Genomic DNA, 19,512 nt, shown 5'->3' on the forward strand with positions numbered 1-19,512 from the left:
TTGGAAAATTTCTTTAGAACGACAACATGTAGTAACTTTACTGAATTAATCTATTTTTTTTACATTTGCAATGATAAGCAGCACTGGTTTCTTAGAGCTTTAAGAGAAAAAGTAGTGAATGGTCTCAGGCTTTTTACCATTTGGGAGATTCTTGAATTGCTATATCTAATTTATTAATGGTATGAAACCATCTTATACAAGTGACACTTTAAGCTTATTCAAATGCAAGAGAAACTGATTAGGAATTGGGTAATGTTTCAAAGTATGTGGACTTTTAAATAGCTTTTGTGGTCTTGCAGCTGTTACATGTTGAAATTTTTATAGTTTTTAAGATAAATCTGTTGATATTTGTGTTTTTATAATTCACATTTAGAGAATATATATTTAAGATATAGAAATCCGTAGCCAGTCAACAAAGTGATTATAACTATATTAAAGTGAGTATAGAATTGATAGCACTTACTAAAAATCAGTTTTATATAGATACACATTAACTCATAGAATAGCAATGAAAGAATTTCCCATGCTTTAATAAGATATATTTTTAACTTTATTCTTTAAAAAATCTTACCAGTTTTAATTGCATATACATTTTACACATTTCAGTGCAGAATCTTTAATTTGTCATACTTTACTATGGAAATTGCTGGTGATTTAAGTGTAGATTTCTTTGAATATTTCAAGTTTACATTTTAATATATGTGCAGTTTACCTTTCTGTGGAGTCACTCCAAATGACGTTTTGGTGAACCTATGTAATTTAGTAGTCTGCTGAGTACAATGTAATATGTAAACTTAAAAGTTTTGGAAATCCAAAATTAGATTTTGGAGGTATGTGGTTTCAGAATAGAGGTGATTAGAGGGCAGTGGGTAAGGGAATGGTGGTTATTTATCTACTTATTAATTATAGTACCATGCCGTCTTAATGGACCATCATCCAACACCATAGTTTATGGCTTTCCTTACTTTCATGAAGTCTTTTTGAGTGTGTGTTGGTGGCTACCATTAAAAAATTTTCCCCCTATTTAAAAAAAAAGAGAGGAAGAGCAATAGTAGAGGAACAACCCTGAAGGAAGTATTGACTAGAGTTTGGAAAATCAAAAAAAAATTTTTTTTAATAAATTTATTTATTTTATTTATTTATTTTTGGCTGTGTTGGGTCTTTGTTGCTGCGTGCGGGCTTTCTCTAGTTGCGGCGAGTGGGGGCTACTCTTTGTTGCGGTGTGCGGGCTCCTCATTGCGGTGGCTTCTCTTGTTGCAGAGCACGGGCTCTAGGTGCGCTGGCTTCAGTAGTTGTGGCTCGCGGGCTCAGTAGTTGTAGCTCATGGCTCTAGAGCACAGGCTCAGTAGCTGTGGCACATGGGCTTAATTGCTCCGGGGCATGTGGGATCTTCCTGGACCAGGGCTCGAACCCGTGACCCCTGCATTGGCAGGTGGATTCTTAACCACTGCACCACCAGGGAAGCCCTCAATATTAGATTTTAATCTAAAAATTAATGTTTTTAAATTATGGCCAAAATTCTAAACTTTTTTTTTTTTAATTGACAACTGGGAGTAGACAGAATAAGCTGAATACAGGACTTTAGTCCTAACAGAAGTGTGTGCCCCAAAGCCTGCAGGTCATGGGTAGAGCCCTCAGAAAGATCCTAACACCCAAGAGTTTCTTCTTGCATGCCTTAGGTTTCAGTCTTTAAGCCCTGCCATTATTCTCCATTTTGTTCATCTGTTCTCTAGTCATCTTTACCTTTTCGTTTTTCTACTATTAGAATTTCCTACTGTTAGGATCATGTGCAAATACTTGCCAAAAATACATTCAAATCTCTCACAAAACAACAGTCAGAACAATAAAGGATAGGGAAGCAAGGGAGAGGGGAAAAAGGCAATAGGCAATTAAACCAAGCATGTTCAATGTCTTTGACATTTGCCATCTGTCTAGGGAGGTCACTTTAAAAAAAAAAATGCAATTCTAAGTTAATTGTTGAACTGTAACATTGGAATTACGCTATACTTAGCATTTTATTTTATTATAAGGACAAATGAGAAGCAGTAGGTTTAACAGCATAGGGAAGGTTTTTTTGTTTTTTTTTTTTGCGGTACGTGGGCCTCTCACTGTTGTGACCTCTCCCATTGCGGAGCACAGGCTCCGGACGCGCAGGCTCAGCGGCCATGGCTTACGGGCCCAGCCGCTCCGCGGCATGTGGGGTCTTCCCGGACCAGGGCACGAACCCATGTCCCCTGCATCAGCAGGCGGACTCTCAACCACTGCGCCACCAGGGAAGCCCAAGGATTTTTAATATACTGTCATTTCTAGAAGAAAAATGGAAAAACCAATGTAAATTTTAGTATATTTTTAGGGTGATATTAAAGGTATTTTTTAGGATATTCTCATGTATGATTAAATCCTCAACTTCTTGAGAGGGAATAGCCACTTTTTATATGGGTCACCTTTTAACAGCACATTTCAGCTAATACATAAGTTGAATAGATAATTCTGTCTCTGGTTTCAAATTCTTTTAATGCCGTTTTCTGTTCTTAAGGATAACTTGGCCACATTGTCAAAATAATTGAAATACATGATGCTGTTCATTAGAAAACACTGGGACTTCCTTAGCAAATTGTTTCTGGGTGCAGTGAACTTTATAGCCCTTTCATTCTTAAGTATTTTTGCAAATCTCGTCAAGTAAAATTCTGTCCATTATCATATTGCCTTTAAAAAGCACTCCAAAATGTGCAACCTCTTAGAAAAAAACTCTTAGAAGAATTCAGGCTTTCCCCTCCAGAATTCATTTCTCTTCTCTGCCTTTCTTGTTTCCTTCTTTCTTTTCTTTTTTTTTAACTTAAAAAAAGTTTTTTTTATTTTTAAATTTTATTTATTTGTTTTTTATTTTTGGTTGCGTTGTGTCTTCATTGCTGCCCATGGGCTTTCTCTAGTTGCAGTGAGTGGGGGCTACTCTTAGTTGCGGTGCACAGGCTTCTCATTGTGGTGGCTTCTCTTGTTGCAGAGCATGGGCTCTAGGCGCGTAGGCTCAGTAGCTGTGGCACACAGGCTTAGTCACTCTGCAGCACGTGGGATCTTCCCGGACAAGGGCTCGAACCCATGTCCCCTGCATTGGCAGGCGGATTCTTAGCCCTGCGCCACGAGGGAAGCCCCCTTTCTTTTGTTTCTGCCCACGACTGGTATTGTAGTTTAAATATGGAGAGAGGGTAGAGGGTTGGCCTAAGGCCTGGGGAGAGTCATTAGGGGAAGCATCTAAAGGGACAGGATCCCCTGTCCTCGGGATGTTGCAAAATCTTGGGCAGGAATGGAGGAAAGGGAAAGGTAACAGCACAGAGAGGTAATACAATGTCAAGTGCTCTGATAAACTAGGGATGCAGTATAGCGGTTAAGTGTGGAAGAGAGTTACACGAACTTAGCTAGAAAGTGGAATAGCCAGGATCTAAACTTATGTTCCTGGGACTTCCCTGGTGACACAGTGGATGACACTCTGTGCTCCCAATGCAGGGGGCGTGGGTTTGATCCCTGGTCAGGGAACTAGATTCCCACATGCATGCCGCAAATAAGAGTTTGCATGCCACAATGAAGGAGCCTGTGTGCTGCAGCTAAGGAGCCCATGTCCTGCAGCTAAGGAGCCGGCAAGCCGCAAAGGAGCCCACCTGCTGCAGCCAAGAACCAGCGCAACCAAATTAATTAATTAAAAAAAAAACTTATGTTCCCTAATGCCCCTGAGCCTGTTTTCTTACTGCTACGGTGGCGATGCTCCCCCTATGCATAGGGTTGACAGGAGGGTTAAATGGGAAAATATATGAAATAGTACCTGCCCAAGTAAGCACTCAGTAAATGATGGCTGTGTCATAAAGTAATACTGTAAAAGAAAAATTAGTATGAGAACTTAAAGGGGTATTTGCATATACTAAAAATAATTTTTATATATAAATTGATGATCAGTTGGAAATTCTGTGATAAAGAGGGTCTCATATATAATGCTTGTTGCAAAATGATTCATTGACTTACTATTTTAGGTACCAAAGCAGTCAGACTCACAACCTCATTCTGATAACCCAAGTCGCCAAGGTGAATGTGGGAAGAAGCAAGTGTCTTACAGAACTGACATTGTTGGTGGTGTGCCCATCATTACCCCAACTCAGGTAATAAATTAATTCTTCTATTGTGTGATGGTTTAACTACTGCATGTTGATTTTTGTATTGCTATCAAAAGTCAAGCAGTACATCTTTACTGAATTAATGCAATAATTAATACAAAAATTTTATATTTATTTCTTATTTCAGAAGTATATTTTTATTGTAAAATATCTGGAAAGCATAGATAAACAACATTTAACACTTTTCATGTTTTCTTCTGAGCCTTTCTTTGTACTTTTGCCCCTAGAAATGGGGATACTTTGTAAACAGCTTTTTTCACTTACATCTCAAACATTTTCCAAGTCATCAAAAATTATTTCCTGTCATTTTTCATGACTGTGTAGTAGTTTTGCCATGAATTTACTATAAATTACAAACCCTCTGTTGTTGGACAGTTCTTTTTCCTTCTCTTTCCTTTTTTCTTTTACAAACAATGTAAGTGTTGTAGGAAGGGGAACCCCTTCCAGGGCCCAAGAGTAGGCTCTTGTCTGACACCCGGCAATGAATTGTCTGAGGAGACACACGTGCTGACAACGCAAGAAACTTCACTGGGAAGGGGCGCCCGGGCGGAGAGCGGCAGGGTGAGGGCACCCAGGAGGACTGCTCTGCACGTGGCTCGCAGTCTCAGGGTTTATGGTCATGGGGTTAGTTTCGGGGTGGTCTCTGGACAATCACTCTGACTCAGGGTTCTTCCTGGTGGCGCGTGCATCGCTCAGCCAAGATGAATTCCAGTGAGAAGGATTCTGGGAGGTTGGTAGGGTATACGGACTGGCTTCTCCTCTGTCCTTTTGACATTTCCCGAATTCTTCTGGTTGGTGGTAGCTTGTTAGTTCTATGTTCCATACCAGGACCTCCTGTTGTAAGAACTCACGCAAGTGGTTGCTATGGTGCCTGGCCAGAGTGGGCGGTTTTGGTCAGTGGCTCCCCTAACAGAAGTAGGAAACACCCGCTCCTCCTCCTGTGTTTCTCCTGTAGTCTCACTGCTACGCTCACAACACTTCTGACGCGAAATGAGTGGGTTTTTTCCCTACACAAGCAATGCTGTGACACCAGCTGGGGCTCTGACAATTTATCTCAATTCTGACACTGCCTATCTGGATCCCACAGGTGAAGGGCTCAGTCCCACAGGACTGCCCCTCCACCCCCTTCAGATGTCAGTCGTAAGTCCACGTTGTTACCTGTGCTTCTGACTGATGGGCTATAAATTCGAGGTTCCTGTGGCCCCCTTATTGGGTTCAATTAGTTTGCTAAAGCAGCTCACAGAACTTAGGAAAACAGTTTAATTACTGTATACCTGTTTATTGCAAAAGGATATGATAAAGGATACAGATGAACATTCAGATAGAAGAGGTGTGTAGGGGAAGGTATGTGGGAAGGGGTGTGGAGCTTCCATGCCTTCTCTGGGTGCACCATTCTCCCAGTACCTCCGTTAATTCACTAACGCAGAAGCTTTCTGAATTCCATATTGTGGGGATTTTTATGGAGGCGTCATCACGTAGGCATGATTGATCATCCACTCTGTTTCCAGCCCTCTCCCCTCTCTAGAGAGTAGGGAATGGGGCTGAAAATTCCAAGCCTTTAATCATGACTTGGTCTTTCTGGTGACTATCCCCCATTCAGGAGTCCACCAAGAGTCACCTTATTAGAACAAAAGACATGCTGTCACCCAGGAAATTCCAAGGGATTTATGAACTCTTTGTCAGGAAGCAGGGTCAAAGACCAAATATTAGCACAAAAGATGCTTCTAGTGCTCTTATCACTTAGGAAATTACAAGGGTTTTAGGAGCCCTGTGCCAGGAAGTATGGGGCAGGTGGGGGCAATGAGATATTTTCCATTATCTCCTAAATGCTTTGATGAACATGCTTGTAGCATAAACTGTAGAGCCATAGATAATATGTTTTAAAGGATAAACTCCTGGAGGGAAAATTGCCAAGTCAAAGTATTTGTAAATATGTGTAATTTTTTAAACCTGTTTTTCTACAACCTGGCCTAGATGAACTAAACAGAAGACTGGAATTTTAAGTCAGTTCTATCCCCAAAGTACTGGTATGCTGAGTTAATTTTTACTCTTGGGTATTATGGAAAATATAAATTTATTTTAAAGTTTTTGATGAAATTAAAACTTGTATGCACTTAAATTTCTTGGGTTGCTCTTAAGTAAATGAGTTTGTAATGCAAATTAAATTACTGGCAATTGAGAAACTAAGAATTTTAAGGTAATTAATTGATATTGCCAATGTTAGGCATTTTCATTACCTGTGTGCCTTTTTGTACTTAAAAGCCTTATTAGTTAATTAATTATTGAGTGCTTTCTTTATGCTAGACAGAGGATATATGTACTAATGAGCAAAAATTCCCTGCCCTAATGGGAGGTTACATTTTTCACCAAAGTTGGATAAAAAATAAACTAGGAATTTGTGTGTGTGTGTATTTACTTTTTTAAAAAAGTAATGATTTTAACCTGTAAGACTTCTGGTTAAGATAGAGCTAGACTAAGCTGCTTTCACCTGTATTATGTCTTGTGTTGATAGAAGAGCTAAGACAATTTGTCTTTAGTTGTATTAAGATATTGTAGTTGTTTGTACCTGTGGCTGTCTTAATTTTGTATAGAATTAAGATTTGTGTTTTAATTTTGATATCGATTATTCAGTAGGTTCTAAGAGCGTATGGCAGGTGCAATATTAAAAAGATCCCAAATAATTGTATTGCTTTATCATTTTACAATATAGTTTATTTAAAGTAGTATTTACTCATTATAAAAGCATTCAGATAACAGTAACAAAATGACATCTCATTTGCATGATTAATTTATTCAGTAACTATTGGTTTAGCAGGTTAAGTGCTAGGATTACAAAGTTAAGTACATAATTAGTGCTGTTGACCTGTCTAAATGTAGAACAGATAGAAAATTCCCTAAGATATGACTTGAGTACTTAGTTTTTCTCTTGAGATTTAGGAGTTCTTGAAAATACACCTTTGGTTGATTTGTAGAATAGATTGTCACCTGTGTTGTACGTTATAAATAAACAGCAGGCCAATGCTTTGGGGAACATGAAAACTGTGTATAGTCAGGCTTTTAAAAGCACTGGACTGAACTGTTAAAAAAAAATTAAAACTGTGAAACTTTTAGAAAATAGCAAAGGAGAAAATCTTGAGGATCTAGGACTAGGTGAAGAGTTTATAGACTGGACATCAAAAGCACAATCTATATAAAGGGAAAAAATTGATAAATTGAACCTTATCAACATTAAAAATGTTTTGTCTGTTGAGGATGAAAAGAAAAGCACCATGCTGGGAGAAAATATTTGTAAAACCGCATATACAACAAAGCACTTGTATCTAGAATATATAAAGAACTATATCAAAACTCAATAGTAAAAATACCAAACAGTCCAGTTAGAAAATGGGCAAAATTCATGAACAGAGATTTCATCAAGAGATAAAAGATACGGGCTTCCCTGGTGGCACAGTGGTTGGGAGTCCGCCTGCTGATGCAGGGGACACGGGTTCATGCCCCGGTCTGGGGAGATCCCACGTGCCGCAAAGCGGCTGGGCCCGTGAGCCACGGCCGCTGAGCCTGCGCGTCCGGAGCCTGTGCTCCGCAGCGGGAGAGGCCACAGCAGTGAGAGGCCCGCGTACCGCAAAAAAAAAAAAAAAAAAAAAAAAAAAGATAAAAGATACACAGGTGGCAAATAAGTGCTAGGAAGGATATTCACCATCATTAGCCAGTAAGGAAATGCAAATTAAGACCGCAATGAGATATCACCATATAGCTATCAGAATGACTCAACTAAAAATTAATGACAACACAAATGCTGACAAAGATGAGGAGAAACTGAATCACTCATACATAACTGGTGGGAATGTAGAATTGTACAGCCACTCTGAAAAGAGTTTAGCAGTTCTTTATAAAAGTAAACTTGCAATCAGTGTATTAACCTAGGATTTGCACTCCTAGGCATTTATCCTAAAGAAATGAAGACTTATGTTCACACGGAAACAGCGTGAATGTTCACAGCAGCGTTATTCCTAATAGCCCAAATGTGGTAACAGCCCAAGTGCCATTTCAGTGGGTGAATTAGCCAGTGGTACGTCCAAACCATGCATACTACTCTCAATGAGAAGGGTCAGACGGTTGGTACAAGGACCAACCTGGATGAATCTCCAAAGTGAATGCAGAGTGAAAAAAGACCATCTCAAAAGCTCACCTACTGTATGATTCCATTTATGTTAAATTCTCTAAATGTCAAAATAATAAAGATGGAGAACAAATTAGCGGCTGCCAAGGAACTGGGGATAGAAGCTCTAAAGGGGTAGCCCAGGGGATCCTATCGTGAACACTCTGTACATTGGCGCTGGTGGTGGTTACACAGATCTGGCAATAAAATCGCATAGAATGATATATACAGAGACAATGAATGCATGTAAAACGGGTGAGATATGAATAAGGTCTGCAAAATGTTTCAGTGTCAGTTTTGATAATGTGCTATAGTTATACAGTTTCCCTGTTGAGGGAAACCGGTTGAAGGGTACATAGGACCTCCTGTACATTGTTTTTTTACAACTTCCTGTGAATCTTTATAATTATTTCAAAATTAAAAGTTATACCCCCCCCATCCAGCGCCCCCCCCCCCAGCAAAACAAAAACCAAAAAACACTGGTGGCAGGACTTTTGCAGAAAAAGAGAAATAGAAATCTGTGGTTTAATCAGTGGTATTGAAAGTTATGATTAAGTATCTCAAATTAATTAGAAAACTCTTTACTCCAAGATCCGTGTTTCTAACTGAACTAAGATGGATTTTAAGATTTTTCTACTAGAATGACACCGTGAACTACAAGTATGCTTTGAAGGTAAACAAGCAAAAAAGGAATATCTTTATTTTGCTTCATTTTAGAAAGAAGAAGTAAATGAATGTGGTGAAAGTATTGACAGAAATAATTTGAAGCGGTCACAAAGCCATCTTCCTTACTTTACTCCTAAACCATCTTCAGATAGTGCAGTTATCAAAGCTGGATATTGTGTAAAACAAGGAGCAGTGGTGAGTAGTTTAACAAAATATGTGAAGTAATGAAAAATGAGTATATATTAGCAAACTCTCAAAATGGGTTAGGGTTAGGGTTTGCTTTGTTTTTTGAAAGATCCAAAGTGAAAGACCAGCTTACTGACCAGGAGTCATCGGATAGAATAGGGGTTATTCTGTGTTCAAAACTCAGTGCTATTATTTTCTTGGTCTGTGGGTGGCTGGATAAGTTAATGCTTATTACCACTAACCTTCAATTTTAACTGAGCTTCCTAACAGCTTAAATTTATTCCAGAAAGTTTTTCTGTTGATTTTTTTACCCCCCTTGGGAATAGGTCAGGGAAAGGGAGCTCTAGTAGGGAGATTGGCAGGAAAGGGGAGACCAGGGGAGCAGGGTGTGGAAGGGTCACTTACTTGATACGGGGTTGGGCGACCCCAGTTGAAAACACTGAGACCTTGGGCTACTTACTTAACCTCTCAGGCTCTCAGTTTCTTTTTATGGAAAATTATATTATAAAACCTACCATCCAGAGGTCTTTTTTGAAAGATATAAATAGAAAGCACTTAGCATAGCACCTGGTCCTTAGTAAGAGCTATTACGTCTTGGCCCAGATATTCTCACACAACCAGATCCATAATGGTGAATTGTGGGAAGAGCAAGTAAATTTACCAGTGTTTATGAATCCAGAATACCTTTCTAAAATGTGAACTAAATCTATAGACTTCCATGAGAAAATAAACTTCAAAGTTTAAAAATAAAATTTTAAAAATTTCTGTGAGTAAAGAAGTACTTAAATGTCTACTGGCGGTTCTGCTTGACCTCACATCACTCCTGGCAAGTCTGATTAGCTTAGGTCAGCCAGAGGAAGGTTCTTTCAGCTCTAATTGTGTGATCTTCTTTAGGCTAAGGGAAATGAAGGTAAGGGCTGAAGGTTTTTCATTCCAGCATGTCTACGGGTAAAATCAGAATTCTCATCAGGTCGAGTGTTAATTAGGGCTTTTAAAGAGACATTCCTTTCTTTTTGTTTTACTCTTAAATCCAAAATACTAACTAACCCTTAGAGATATTGAAGTACTTTCACAAAAGCTATATTTCATTGACAGAAGATATTTGTACAAAGCATATTCACTTTATTAAATACGTGTTGCTTTCCTTCTTAGTATTATAAAGTACCTGTAGAAGGATTCATGCATTTTACAGACGAGAAGCTTCATGTGGTTTAACAACATTTCCTGTGCTTGCTGTTGAACTCTTGGTGGCATTTACTTTGTGGGGGATGGGGAAGTGCCTTTTTTTTTTTTTTAACTTTTAGAGCATAAAAAAAATAAGACCATATTATAAAATCATACAGTAAGAGCTGAAAGCCAGCCACCAGAGTTGAATTAGGAGTTCAAGGCCTGAGTAGCAAAAGAGATGAAATTTCCTGTATCTCCTCACTAAGGGATGGTAGTAAGGTTTTCCAGTGCTTGACATTTCTGATTGTGGGTTCATATCAGAATAATTAAGTTGTTATTAACATTTGACATTCTTAGAAACAAGTTTTATGTCTGTGTTCATCTCTGATAGATGAAAAACTGGAAGAGAAGATATTTTCAATTGGATGAAAACACAATAGGCTACTTCAAATCTGAACTGGTATGTTGCTGAGTCATGAATGTTGCTTTAAAAATGTTTGGCAAGTGTTACACTGTGGTGATTATATAATTTCTTGTCCTGTTTTCTATTTTTAAAATAATTAAAATCTGGTTTTGAGAGGTATATGCAGTTCAGTTTATTTTGTTGTGATGCTTTTGGTTAATGATATTTTTGTTAAATACATCTTAAATAAAAAGAGTGTATCTTCAAAGGCATTCTACCTTGAAAAAATTAAAAATATCAGAACCCCTCAGTCTACAGATTTCCTCTGAAGGCATTGGAGGAGGTGGTAGAAAGAATTAAGTCTCTGAAAGTCAACATTTGACCCTCTGATTTCTGCCTTCTCTTCCCTGCCCTCTCTTGATATTTTCTTTTCCATTTCAGATTGACTTTTAAGTTTCTTCATATAAGATATTTTTGTCCTATCTGAAGGTAGAATCAAAGATTGAAGGTCCATCTTTCACTTGTTTGAGTAACATCCTTATTTAAAATACTCCTGTCGTGTGACTGAGCTCTGCAATAGATTGGTGGATAAATTGAGTGCGATCCTACCTCTTCTTTTTATGGGACATTTGAGGGGGGAACCATACGTTTTATTTGAATGACGGTACCAGAGCAGCACTGTCCAGCTGAACTCTGCACTGATGGGAATGTTCCATTATCTGCATTGGCCACGTCTGCTGGTTACATGTGGCTCTTGAGCACTGGAACTATGGCTAGTGCGACTGAGGAACCTGACCGTATTTAACTTTAAAAGTAAAGCCGGTTGTATCTGGTATTCGTTAATTTAAATTCAAGTAGTTACACGTAGCTAGTGGCTACTCTATTGGACAGCAGAGCACTGGAGAATAGGAAGGGAATATTTAAGATTCATCTCAGGTGTCTGTTCTTCTGGAAGGCTTTTGGACTCTGGATTTCGTGGCTTCTCTTTACATACATGGAAGCTGATGCCCACACCTGTCATGATACTTCCCACTGGCTTTTGTAATTGTTTGCATACTTGTCTTTACCAGTTAATTGCATGAGCTTCTTGAGAGCAAAGATTCTCTTTTGTACCCTTTTATGAACACAGCACCTGGTACTTAGAAAATAATCAATAAGTGTTTTTGAATGAATAAAAAAATGACATAGCATAACAAGAATAGCCATTTTAGCATGGGACCCTTTCTTAGACTTCAAAACCTAAGAGCCTCAGTTGGAAGCAGTAGTTATTTGGTTCAAAAAGTACCAGCCTTGGTGTCTCAGAAGCTACCCTTGTGCTTGGTTGGCAGGTTGATTCGTTGCTTTCGGTTAATGCCAGTCCTCTGGGAGGAGTCCTTCCTGCACCAGACGTTCATTGAGCTCTCCATGGCCCTGGTGCACTGGGAACTGGGAATAAAGAGGGCAGTCAGTGATGTTCTGGCCTTCAGGAGTTCAGTTTTACCAGAGAAATTGACATGTCCCCTTGTCATCCACAGTAGTTATAATGAGACAAGAACTATTATAGAAATATTTACTATAATTTGAAAACCTGCATGTGGATATTATGCTATAAAGTTTGAGATGAAAGAATACTTGAACTATTATAGGAGGTAGGGAAATTATATTATGTGTATTCAGGAATATGTTAAGTATTTAGCAAACACAGATAAAGCTGAACACTTTAAATATAATTATTGACCTTTGTCAGTTACTAAGATGCACATCCCCTCCCCCTGTTTTAACATTTCTGAAATCTTCAGGTCTCTTAGGGATGCTGAAGGTGAGGGAGCCAGGCAGCAGCTGTGCTGTGTTGTCATTGCCTGTGTGTGCACAGCACCTTTGGGTAAGATCAGAAGACACCAGCACCAAAACCTGCAGAAAAGGGTGCTGGCAGCTGGAAGAAAATCTCAGGGACACAGTGGGAGATTCTTAGGAAATGCTGTAGTATCACCAGTGCTCTTTCTGGCCCAGAGAATAGTATGGAGTGAAAAGCACTGCGATTGATGGCTTCTAGTCAGAAAGTGAGCTGGGGTCTGAATGTGAGGTTTTAAAAAACCTTAACCCATTTATTTTGCCTATTTTTATATATGCTCAAGGATAATATATGATAAAAGTTGATGTTTAAAGTATAAAAGGGCTCTTTTACAAAACCTTTTGATCATGGAAAAGTTTGAACATAAAGTAAATAGATAGAATAGTATTCTGAACCCCTATATAGCCATCACCCAGATCTCATAATTATCAACACATGACTAGTTTTGTTTCTTCTGTACCACCACCTACTTCTCCCTTCCTATTTTGAAGCAAATATTAGGCATATCATTTCATCTGTAAATATTTTTGTATGTTTCTCTGAAAGATAAGAATTTAAAAGTTTCTTTCAGTAGGTATAAAAGATTTCAGCAGACAAGAAAAACTGGAGAAAATATTTAATAACATATATCACAGATAAAACATTAATATCTGTAATATGTAAAGAACCTTAAAAGTTGGGGGATCCTTCGTCACCCTGTTTTCCCTCTTTTCCTCCCATCAGTTCCTTACAATTCAGATGTAAATTTTCTAGGCGAGGCACATCAGTGCAGGTGTCCCAGGTGGTGGTGCAGGAGCAGGAAGGAGTGTCTGGAGTGGCAACCAGTGTGGGCGGCCAGAGCCACGCAGATGAAGAGGCCATCCTAGAGCTTACCTGCAAATGAGTTACTTTCTAAAACTTAAAAAATAGATTTTGGTTTTTTAAAAAAGTGTTCAGCCATGGTTTAATTATTTTCTTAGTACTGCATAAAGTAATGGTATGTCTTAAACTCATGGTGTCGTTTTCAGTGAAATACAGTGTATAGTATTTCATGAAATGTTTACTGTAAGTACTGTGCTAACTAGGAGCTAGTTATATCTTATGTGTGAACCTTATATCTAGTTTTGTAACCTTAGGTGAGGTACTTAATATGGCTAATCCTGTTTCCTCAGGTGAGTAATAGTGCATGTATTCTAGGGTTGTGGAAAGTGAGATAACACATTTAAAACATAGCAGATGTCCCGGCACTTAGTAAATGTTTAATAAATTGTGCTTGTTAAAATGATGTGTTCATATAAAAGTGATATTCCTAAAATGACAAATTTAACTCAAAGAAGCTGGGTATTCACTACTCTGGTACCCTCTGTATGAAAATAACATTCCAAAATAGGAAGTACTCCACTTACTGGGTATATAGGGGTTCACCAAGGAAAAGTCTGGTGGTTAATGGTTTTTAATAAGCTACACTGTCATTTAGCGCATAAATAATGTGAACATGGGTTATACGCCAGTTTCCTTGTTTCAAATCACAGTGTGTATCAGGTTATAGTATTTGAGCTATTCTGATGCTGGATGGTTCAAGAAGGTAGATTTATGTCTTAGATGTGCTTCAGGAAAGAAGCATGATTTTCGCATAGACCTCTAAATAAAACAACTAATGCTTAAAAGCATTTTAAGAATATATGTCATGTATCTGTTTATTTGCTTTTTTTGACAGGAAAAGGAACCTCTCCGCGTAATACCACTTAAAGAGGTTCATAAAGTCCAGGAATGTAAGCAGAGGTAAGCACCACCTCTGACTTGGTGTCTGACACAACTTATTATTACACAATATATAATTCCTTAGTTTAATTGATGTACTTACAGATGATATTTTTCTGTGTTATTGCTAGTGGGTTATGCTAAAACTTTCAAAACCTTCAGATGAAACAGAGTATTGAGATTTTTTTGTTTGAAAACTACAAATTAGGAAACAGTTCTTAAGCTTATTAATGGAAAGGACAAAATTTAAAGTGAACAGCTATCGTATTTGACAAATTGATGTATTATTAATTCTAGTATTTCAGGGTTGCTGCAATAGAGCTTTGTAAGAATGTTAACTGTGCCATTGTTTCTTTGAGCAAACTGAGTTCTTCACAGTTGAAAACTTTGAATTTTAAAGTTGTTTTATGAACCTTTCTAAAAATACATACAACTATATAAAATATGTAAAATTTAATGCAAAAATAAATTGGAAAACGATCACTTAGTATTTCTCAATTAAATCAGTATTTTATCTCTAATATTTATTTTCTCATTGACACATATTTGGTACTGGGTAAAGAAGTGAAAGGAAACTATCAAACAACTGCTATTTAAGTACAATTGGAAATTTTTTTTTGTTAACAGTGACATAATGATGAGAGACAACCTCTTTGAAATTGTAACATCGTCTCGAACTTTCTATGTGCAGGTAGGATACTTCTTTGGAGATTATATAGATCCTCCTAACAAGAAATAAATAATTTTAGAGGTGAAATAAACATAAATAAATGTGTTGCTCATAAAAATAAGCAAAAAATATGACATATAATTGCCAATTTAATAAAAAATGTTATATGTAAGATTATTGGCAGGTCATATGTTCAGCCAATAGGGGTATTCTTTGATGGAATTAAGTTTTATTTGGAGGAAGGGAAATGCTATTTAAGTTAGATGCTAAGTGTACTTTCAATTTGGATTATTTTTGCACATATTTTGGAATTTTATTTATATCACCTTTTGGTAATTTTATAAGAAGGGGGGCTCGAATATCCATAATAAAAGTACACAGTATATCGTATCATTTCACTAATGGTAGATAGTATCCTATGTTTAAGTTTAAAATACACTTTTTACTTAACACATTTATTTAGATTAGAAGTTTTTTAAAAGAACATTTGGTTTTGTTTTATAAAAGTTACTACATATGCTTATTGCAGAAAATTTAGAAAATACAGAAATATGAAGAAAAAATGTTTTATAAACCATGTAGAATTCCACATTCAGGCAACCATTCTTTTTTTTTTTCCTTTATTAGAGCATATCTTTTTATAACAAATGGGATTATATGATATCAATATAGTGTTATATCCTATTTGTTTACTATATTATAGTCATTTTTTTCTACGTCGAAAATTCTCTTGGGCTTCCCTGGTGGCGCAGTGGTTGAGAGTCCACCTGCTGATGCAGGGGACACGGGTTCGTGCCCCGGTCCGGGAAGATCCCACATGCCGCAGAGCAGCTGGGCCCGTGAGCCATGGCCGCTGAGCCTGCACGTCCGGAGCCTGTGCTCCGCAGTGGGAGAGGCCACAACAGTGAGAGGCCCATGTACCACACACACACACAAAAAAAAACAATTCTCTGAAAACCTTTTAGAACTACGCTCTCTTATATGAATGTTTCACAATTAAACTGTTTCTCTACTGTACTGTTACTGATCACTCATTTACATAGTTTTTGTACATTTACTGTGATTTAATGTGGTAGTGCACATTTTGTGCATAAATTTGCCTGAATTTCTTACTTCTTTACAATACGTTTTTAGATCGAGGATAACTATCAGAGCGTGAGCTTTTTTAAACCTCTTTATTTTGCCAAATTGACTTCTAGACTGGTGCTCCTGTTTGTAGTGAATGAAAGTATACTCTGCCTTTGCCTACTTTGAGTTTTTCCTTTTAAAAACTCTTTGTTAATATCATTGGTTCAAAAATATTACTTGTATCTTTAAAATTTTTAAACTACTAGATAGTAGAATCCAGAAGTAAAGGGCAGTACCTCTCCACCCCTCTGAGGGCCTTGTTTAATTGGATTAAAGTCATAGTAAGGTTTTTAATTCACATTGGAAGTCATGGTCCTATCAAGGAAGGTGATGCTTTGGAATATGATGATTTAGGGTATTGTTAGAAATTATTATTTTATTTATTTATTTATTTTTTTTTTTGCGGTACACAGGCCGCTCACTGTTGTGGCCTCTCCCGTTGCGGAGCACAGGCTCCGGATGCGCAGGCTCAGCGGCCATGGCTCACGGGCCCAGCCGCTCCCGCGGCACGTGGGATCTTCCCGGACCGGGGCACGAACCCGTGTCCCCTGCATCGGCAGGTGGACTCTCAACCACTGTGCCACCAGGGAAGCCCTAGAAATTATTTTTAGAAAAATAACATATAAAATGATGTCACAGTGGATTTTTAACTGCACAATTACATAAATATTCATCTTGAAAATTCAAACAATATAGCAGTAGAAATGAGAAGATCTTTCTTTGACTTCTTCCTCTTCTTGTTTTCTCTCCATAATTATTCATATTGACACTTTTTGATGTGTCTCATCTTAAAACATTACATGCCCAACTTACATCTCTGTAAGTTACCCAGCAAAACCTGGTTTAAAAAAGTGATTTCTAAAAGTTTTTGGAAACCATTGCCTTAGAATGATTTTGTTGTTGACACTGTTAATTACCAAAATGAATACATTGGATTTATAGACATAGGAGCTGATTTTGAGGCAAAATTGAATGAATCCTTCCTTCCCCTTAGGCTGATAGCCCTGAAGAGATGCACAGTTGGATTAAAGCAGTCTCTGGTGCCATTGTAGCACAGCGGGGACCTGGCAGATCAGCGTCTTCTGTATGTTTCCTGTTCTCTGGGGTGATACTCCCTTGGGTCCCCTGATCCTGTCAAGTTATTTTTCTTCCTCTCCCCCTAATCCTTTCAGTTTCTTTCTGTTTTGAGATTTATCTGCATGTTGACTTTCATACCAAGTGGACTTGCAAAAAAAATAATGCATTTCTAATTTAATGCTTCCTGTAGTGTTATGTATACATAACTTTCTGTGCATTGTATTGTCTTAAATGCACAAGCAGGGCAACTAAAGAATGAACATTTCCTTGTTTTGTTTTAGGAGTTCTTACTTGTCAGTAGGTCCAGATTTGGTATAATTTTACCAATTCTTAGTATGGTATTTGGCCTAATCATGTGAGGCACCTTTAGTTGTAGCATTACACAGTTTTGTGAAGGTCTCAATTTCCTTTTTGCTTCCTATGATTTCAGTTTAGGTTTTTGCCTCACTAGTGCTGGAAGACAGTTGAGCAGCTGGAACTTTAAATAGAATCTAGTGTTCTCAGTCAGTATTTTCCATTTCATTCTCATTTTTTACTAGGTTAATTTAAAAGGCTGCTTTTTACTATCTTAATTATCTTTTTGGTAGTATAATAATAAAATTAAAACAGCTAAACATTCTCAGTAAGGAAAATGTCTTTACTTTTTAATTTATCATGTACAAGTTCATCATATAGGAATAAGATTTAGCTTTGGAATACTTTGGCCACTGATCTCTGATCTGAAAATACAAATTCTACTAAGGAATGAAGAACTTTCAATCGCCTTGAAGTGCAGCACATTGGTCTGCAGAAGGTGGTCTAACGTGGAGCATGAGAGCCTTTAGTATCAAGACTCATTGATGCTGGATAGTCTGCACTTCCAGTATTTTCCTGCATTTCTAGTATTGCAGTAATATTGTCTTTTAATCGTTTCTTGTTAGAAATGACTCTAGATCAGTAAATACAAATCCATTTTTCTCACTTTTAAAGTTATTCTTCTTGTATCCTTTTTGGAATGTCTCAGAAATTATTTTCATAGGTGTTAATTTTGTAACTGCCTGTGTTTTATGTGACCTTTTCAGCAGTCAAGTATGAGACTCTCTGCAAAAACAATGTCTGTTGGGAAGAGGAAAAGTTGGAGAAGGGCGTTTGTGTTTTGTGCTTTGTGGTGGGGGCAGATTGGACTCTCTAAGCTGTAACTATCAGCGGAACTTTCTCTTCCCCCCCTCCAGTACAGGTTAACTCTAATCTTAGCTTTGCACTGTGTTCCAGATGCGGCAGGCCAGAAGGCTGTCGAATCCTTGTATACAGAGGTATACGTCCAGAACTGGGGAATGCAGCACGTATGTGGGCTCTCACGCAAACGTGCCTTCTTACTAGAGGGCCTGGACTTACTCACTACTTAACAACTGATTCTGGAAAGTTGAGTTAACTAAACTGCCTTCTGCAGTTATCATAACTGACTTTGTCAACACTAACGCAAACTATTTCACTACAGTTATCAGGTTGGATATGGATATTAATAAATAAATAATAAAAAAAGAGACAACTTTACTAATTTAAAAAGTCATATCTACTAAAGCTTAATTTACTGAATTGCCACAAGTTTCAATTTCTGTATTTCCTGTATTTTGAAATTTTTTATACTACACCACTTAAAATGCACCTTTGTGGTAGCAGTTTGCTCAAACTCACAGGTGCACATGCATTGGATAAACTCTACATTAGTATAGTGTGCATGGTGTATTAAATCTCAGGTGAAATTTAGCCATCTAATGGGAATCTAGAGTGTTTTGTAGCACTTTGTTTTCAAAGCCACTAATGTCACAAATGAACACAATATACTAGGAGCTATATGGCAATGCATTTGGAATGGTCATATTTCAGGCTGTCTTCAGATTTGGTTTAGTTAGAAGCGTATTGAAATTAATATTCACAACTGAAATTATTTCACCACAGTTTTAATAAATGCTTAAATATGTACCCTTCTCTGCCTTTAAAATCTTAAACCATATGAATGTATGCCATATGCAAAAATAAATGCAATTAAATAAGAAGTGAAAAGACTATGATATTATTGGTTGCAGTGAAATTCAGGGAACCAAAAACTTAAGTTCGTGAGGCTGACAGACAAAATAATAGGTTTGAAAAATGTTGAGTTTTGCTTATTAAAGAGATAATGGCCTTTTATTTTTATATTCTGCATTTTCATTTTTTAATCTTTCTAAAATGTGTGGGATAATTCCTAGTGTTTATTGAGAATAAACTCTTAAATAAAATGGTAAAGCTTGTAGGCCCGCTGTTAAACACAGTTCAGTTGCAGTTGGCACACTGCATTCCCCTTTA

At 37.5% G+C, this 19,512-nt stretch overlaps 1 protein-coding gene across 3 annotated transcripts in view; it reads left to right on the top strand.

Moving 5' to 3' along the window:
* PLEKHA1 (pleckstrin homology domain containing A1) overlaps positions 1-19,512 on the top strand; it is a 58,643-nt gene that overhangs the window by 36,408 nt on the left and 2,723 nt on the right. Inside the window, exons 6-12 of one of the 3 annotated variants that reach the window (XM_027112833.1) lie at positions 4,020-4,145; positions 9,037-9,180; positions 10,730-10,798; positions 14,269-14,333; positions 14,940-15,003; positions 17,105-17,194; positions 18,439-18,509. In XM_027112833.1, the coding sequence (XP_026968634.1) occupies positions 4,020-4,145; positions 9,037-9,180; positions 10,730-10,798; positions 14,269-14,333; positions 14,940-15,003; positions 17,105-17,194; positions 18,439-18,509 (629 nt within the window). The remainder of the gene's footprint in view (positions 1-4,019; positions 4,146-9,036; positions 9,181-10,729; positions 10,799-14,268; positions 14,334-14,939; positions 15,004-17,104; positions 17,195-18,438; positions 18,510-19,512) is intronic. The other 2 variants (XM_027112834.1, XM_027112832.1) reach the window with 2 other exon arrangements.

The sequence above is a fragment of the Aethalodelphis obliquidens genome, unplaced genomic scaffold (assembly GCF_003676395.1).
Source record: "Aethalodelphis obliquidens isolate GAN/ISIS:26980383/991018 unplaced genomic scaffold, ASM367639v1 scaffold11, whole genome shotgun sequence".
Taxonomy (NCBI): Eukaryota; Metazoa; Chordata; class Mammalia; order Artiodactyla; family Delphinidae; genus Aethalodelphis; species Aethalodelphis obliquidens.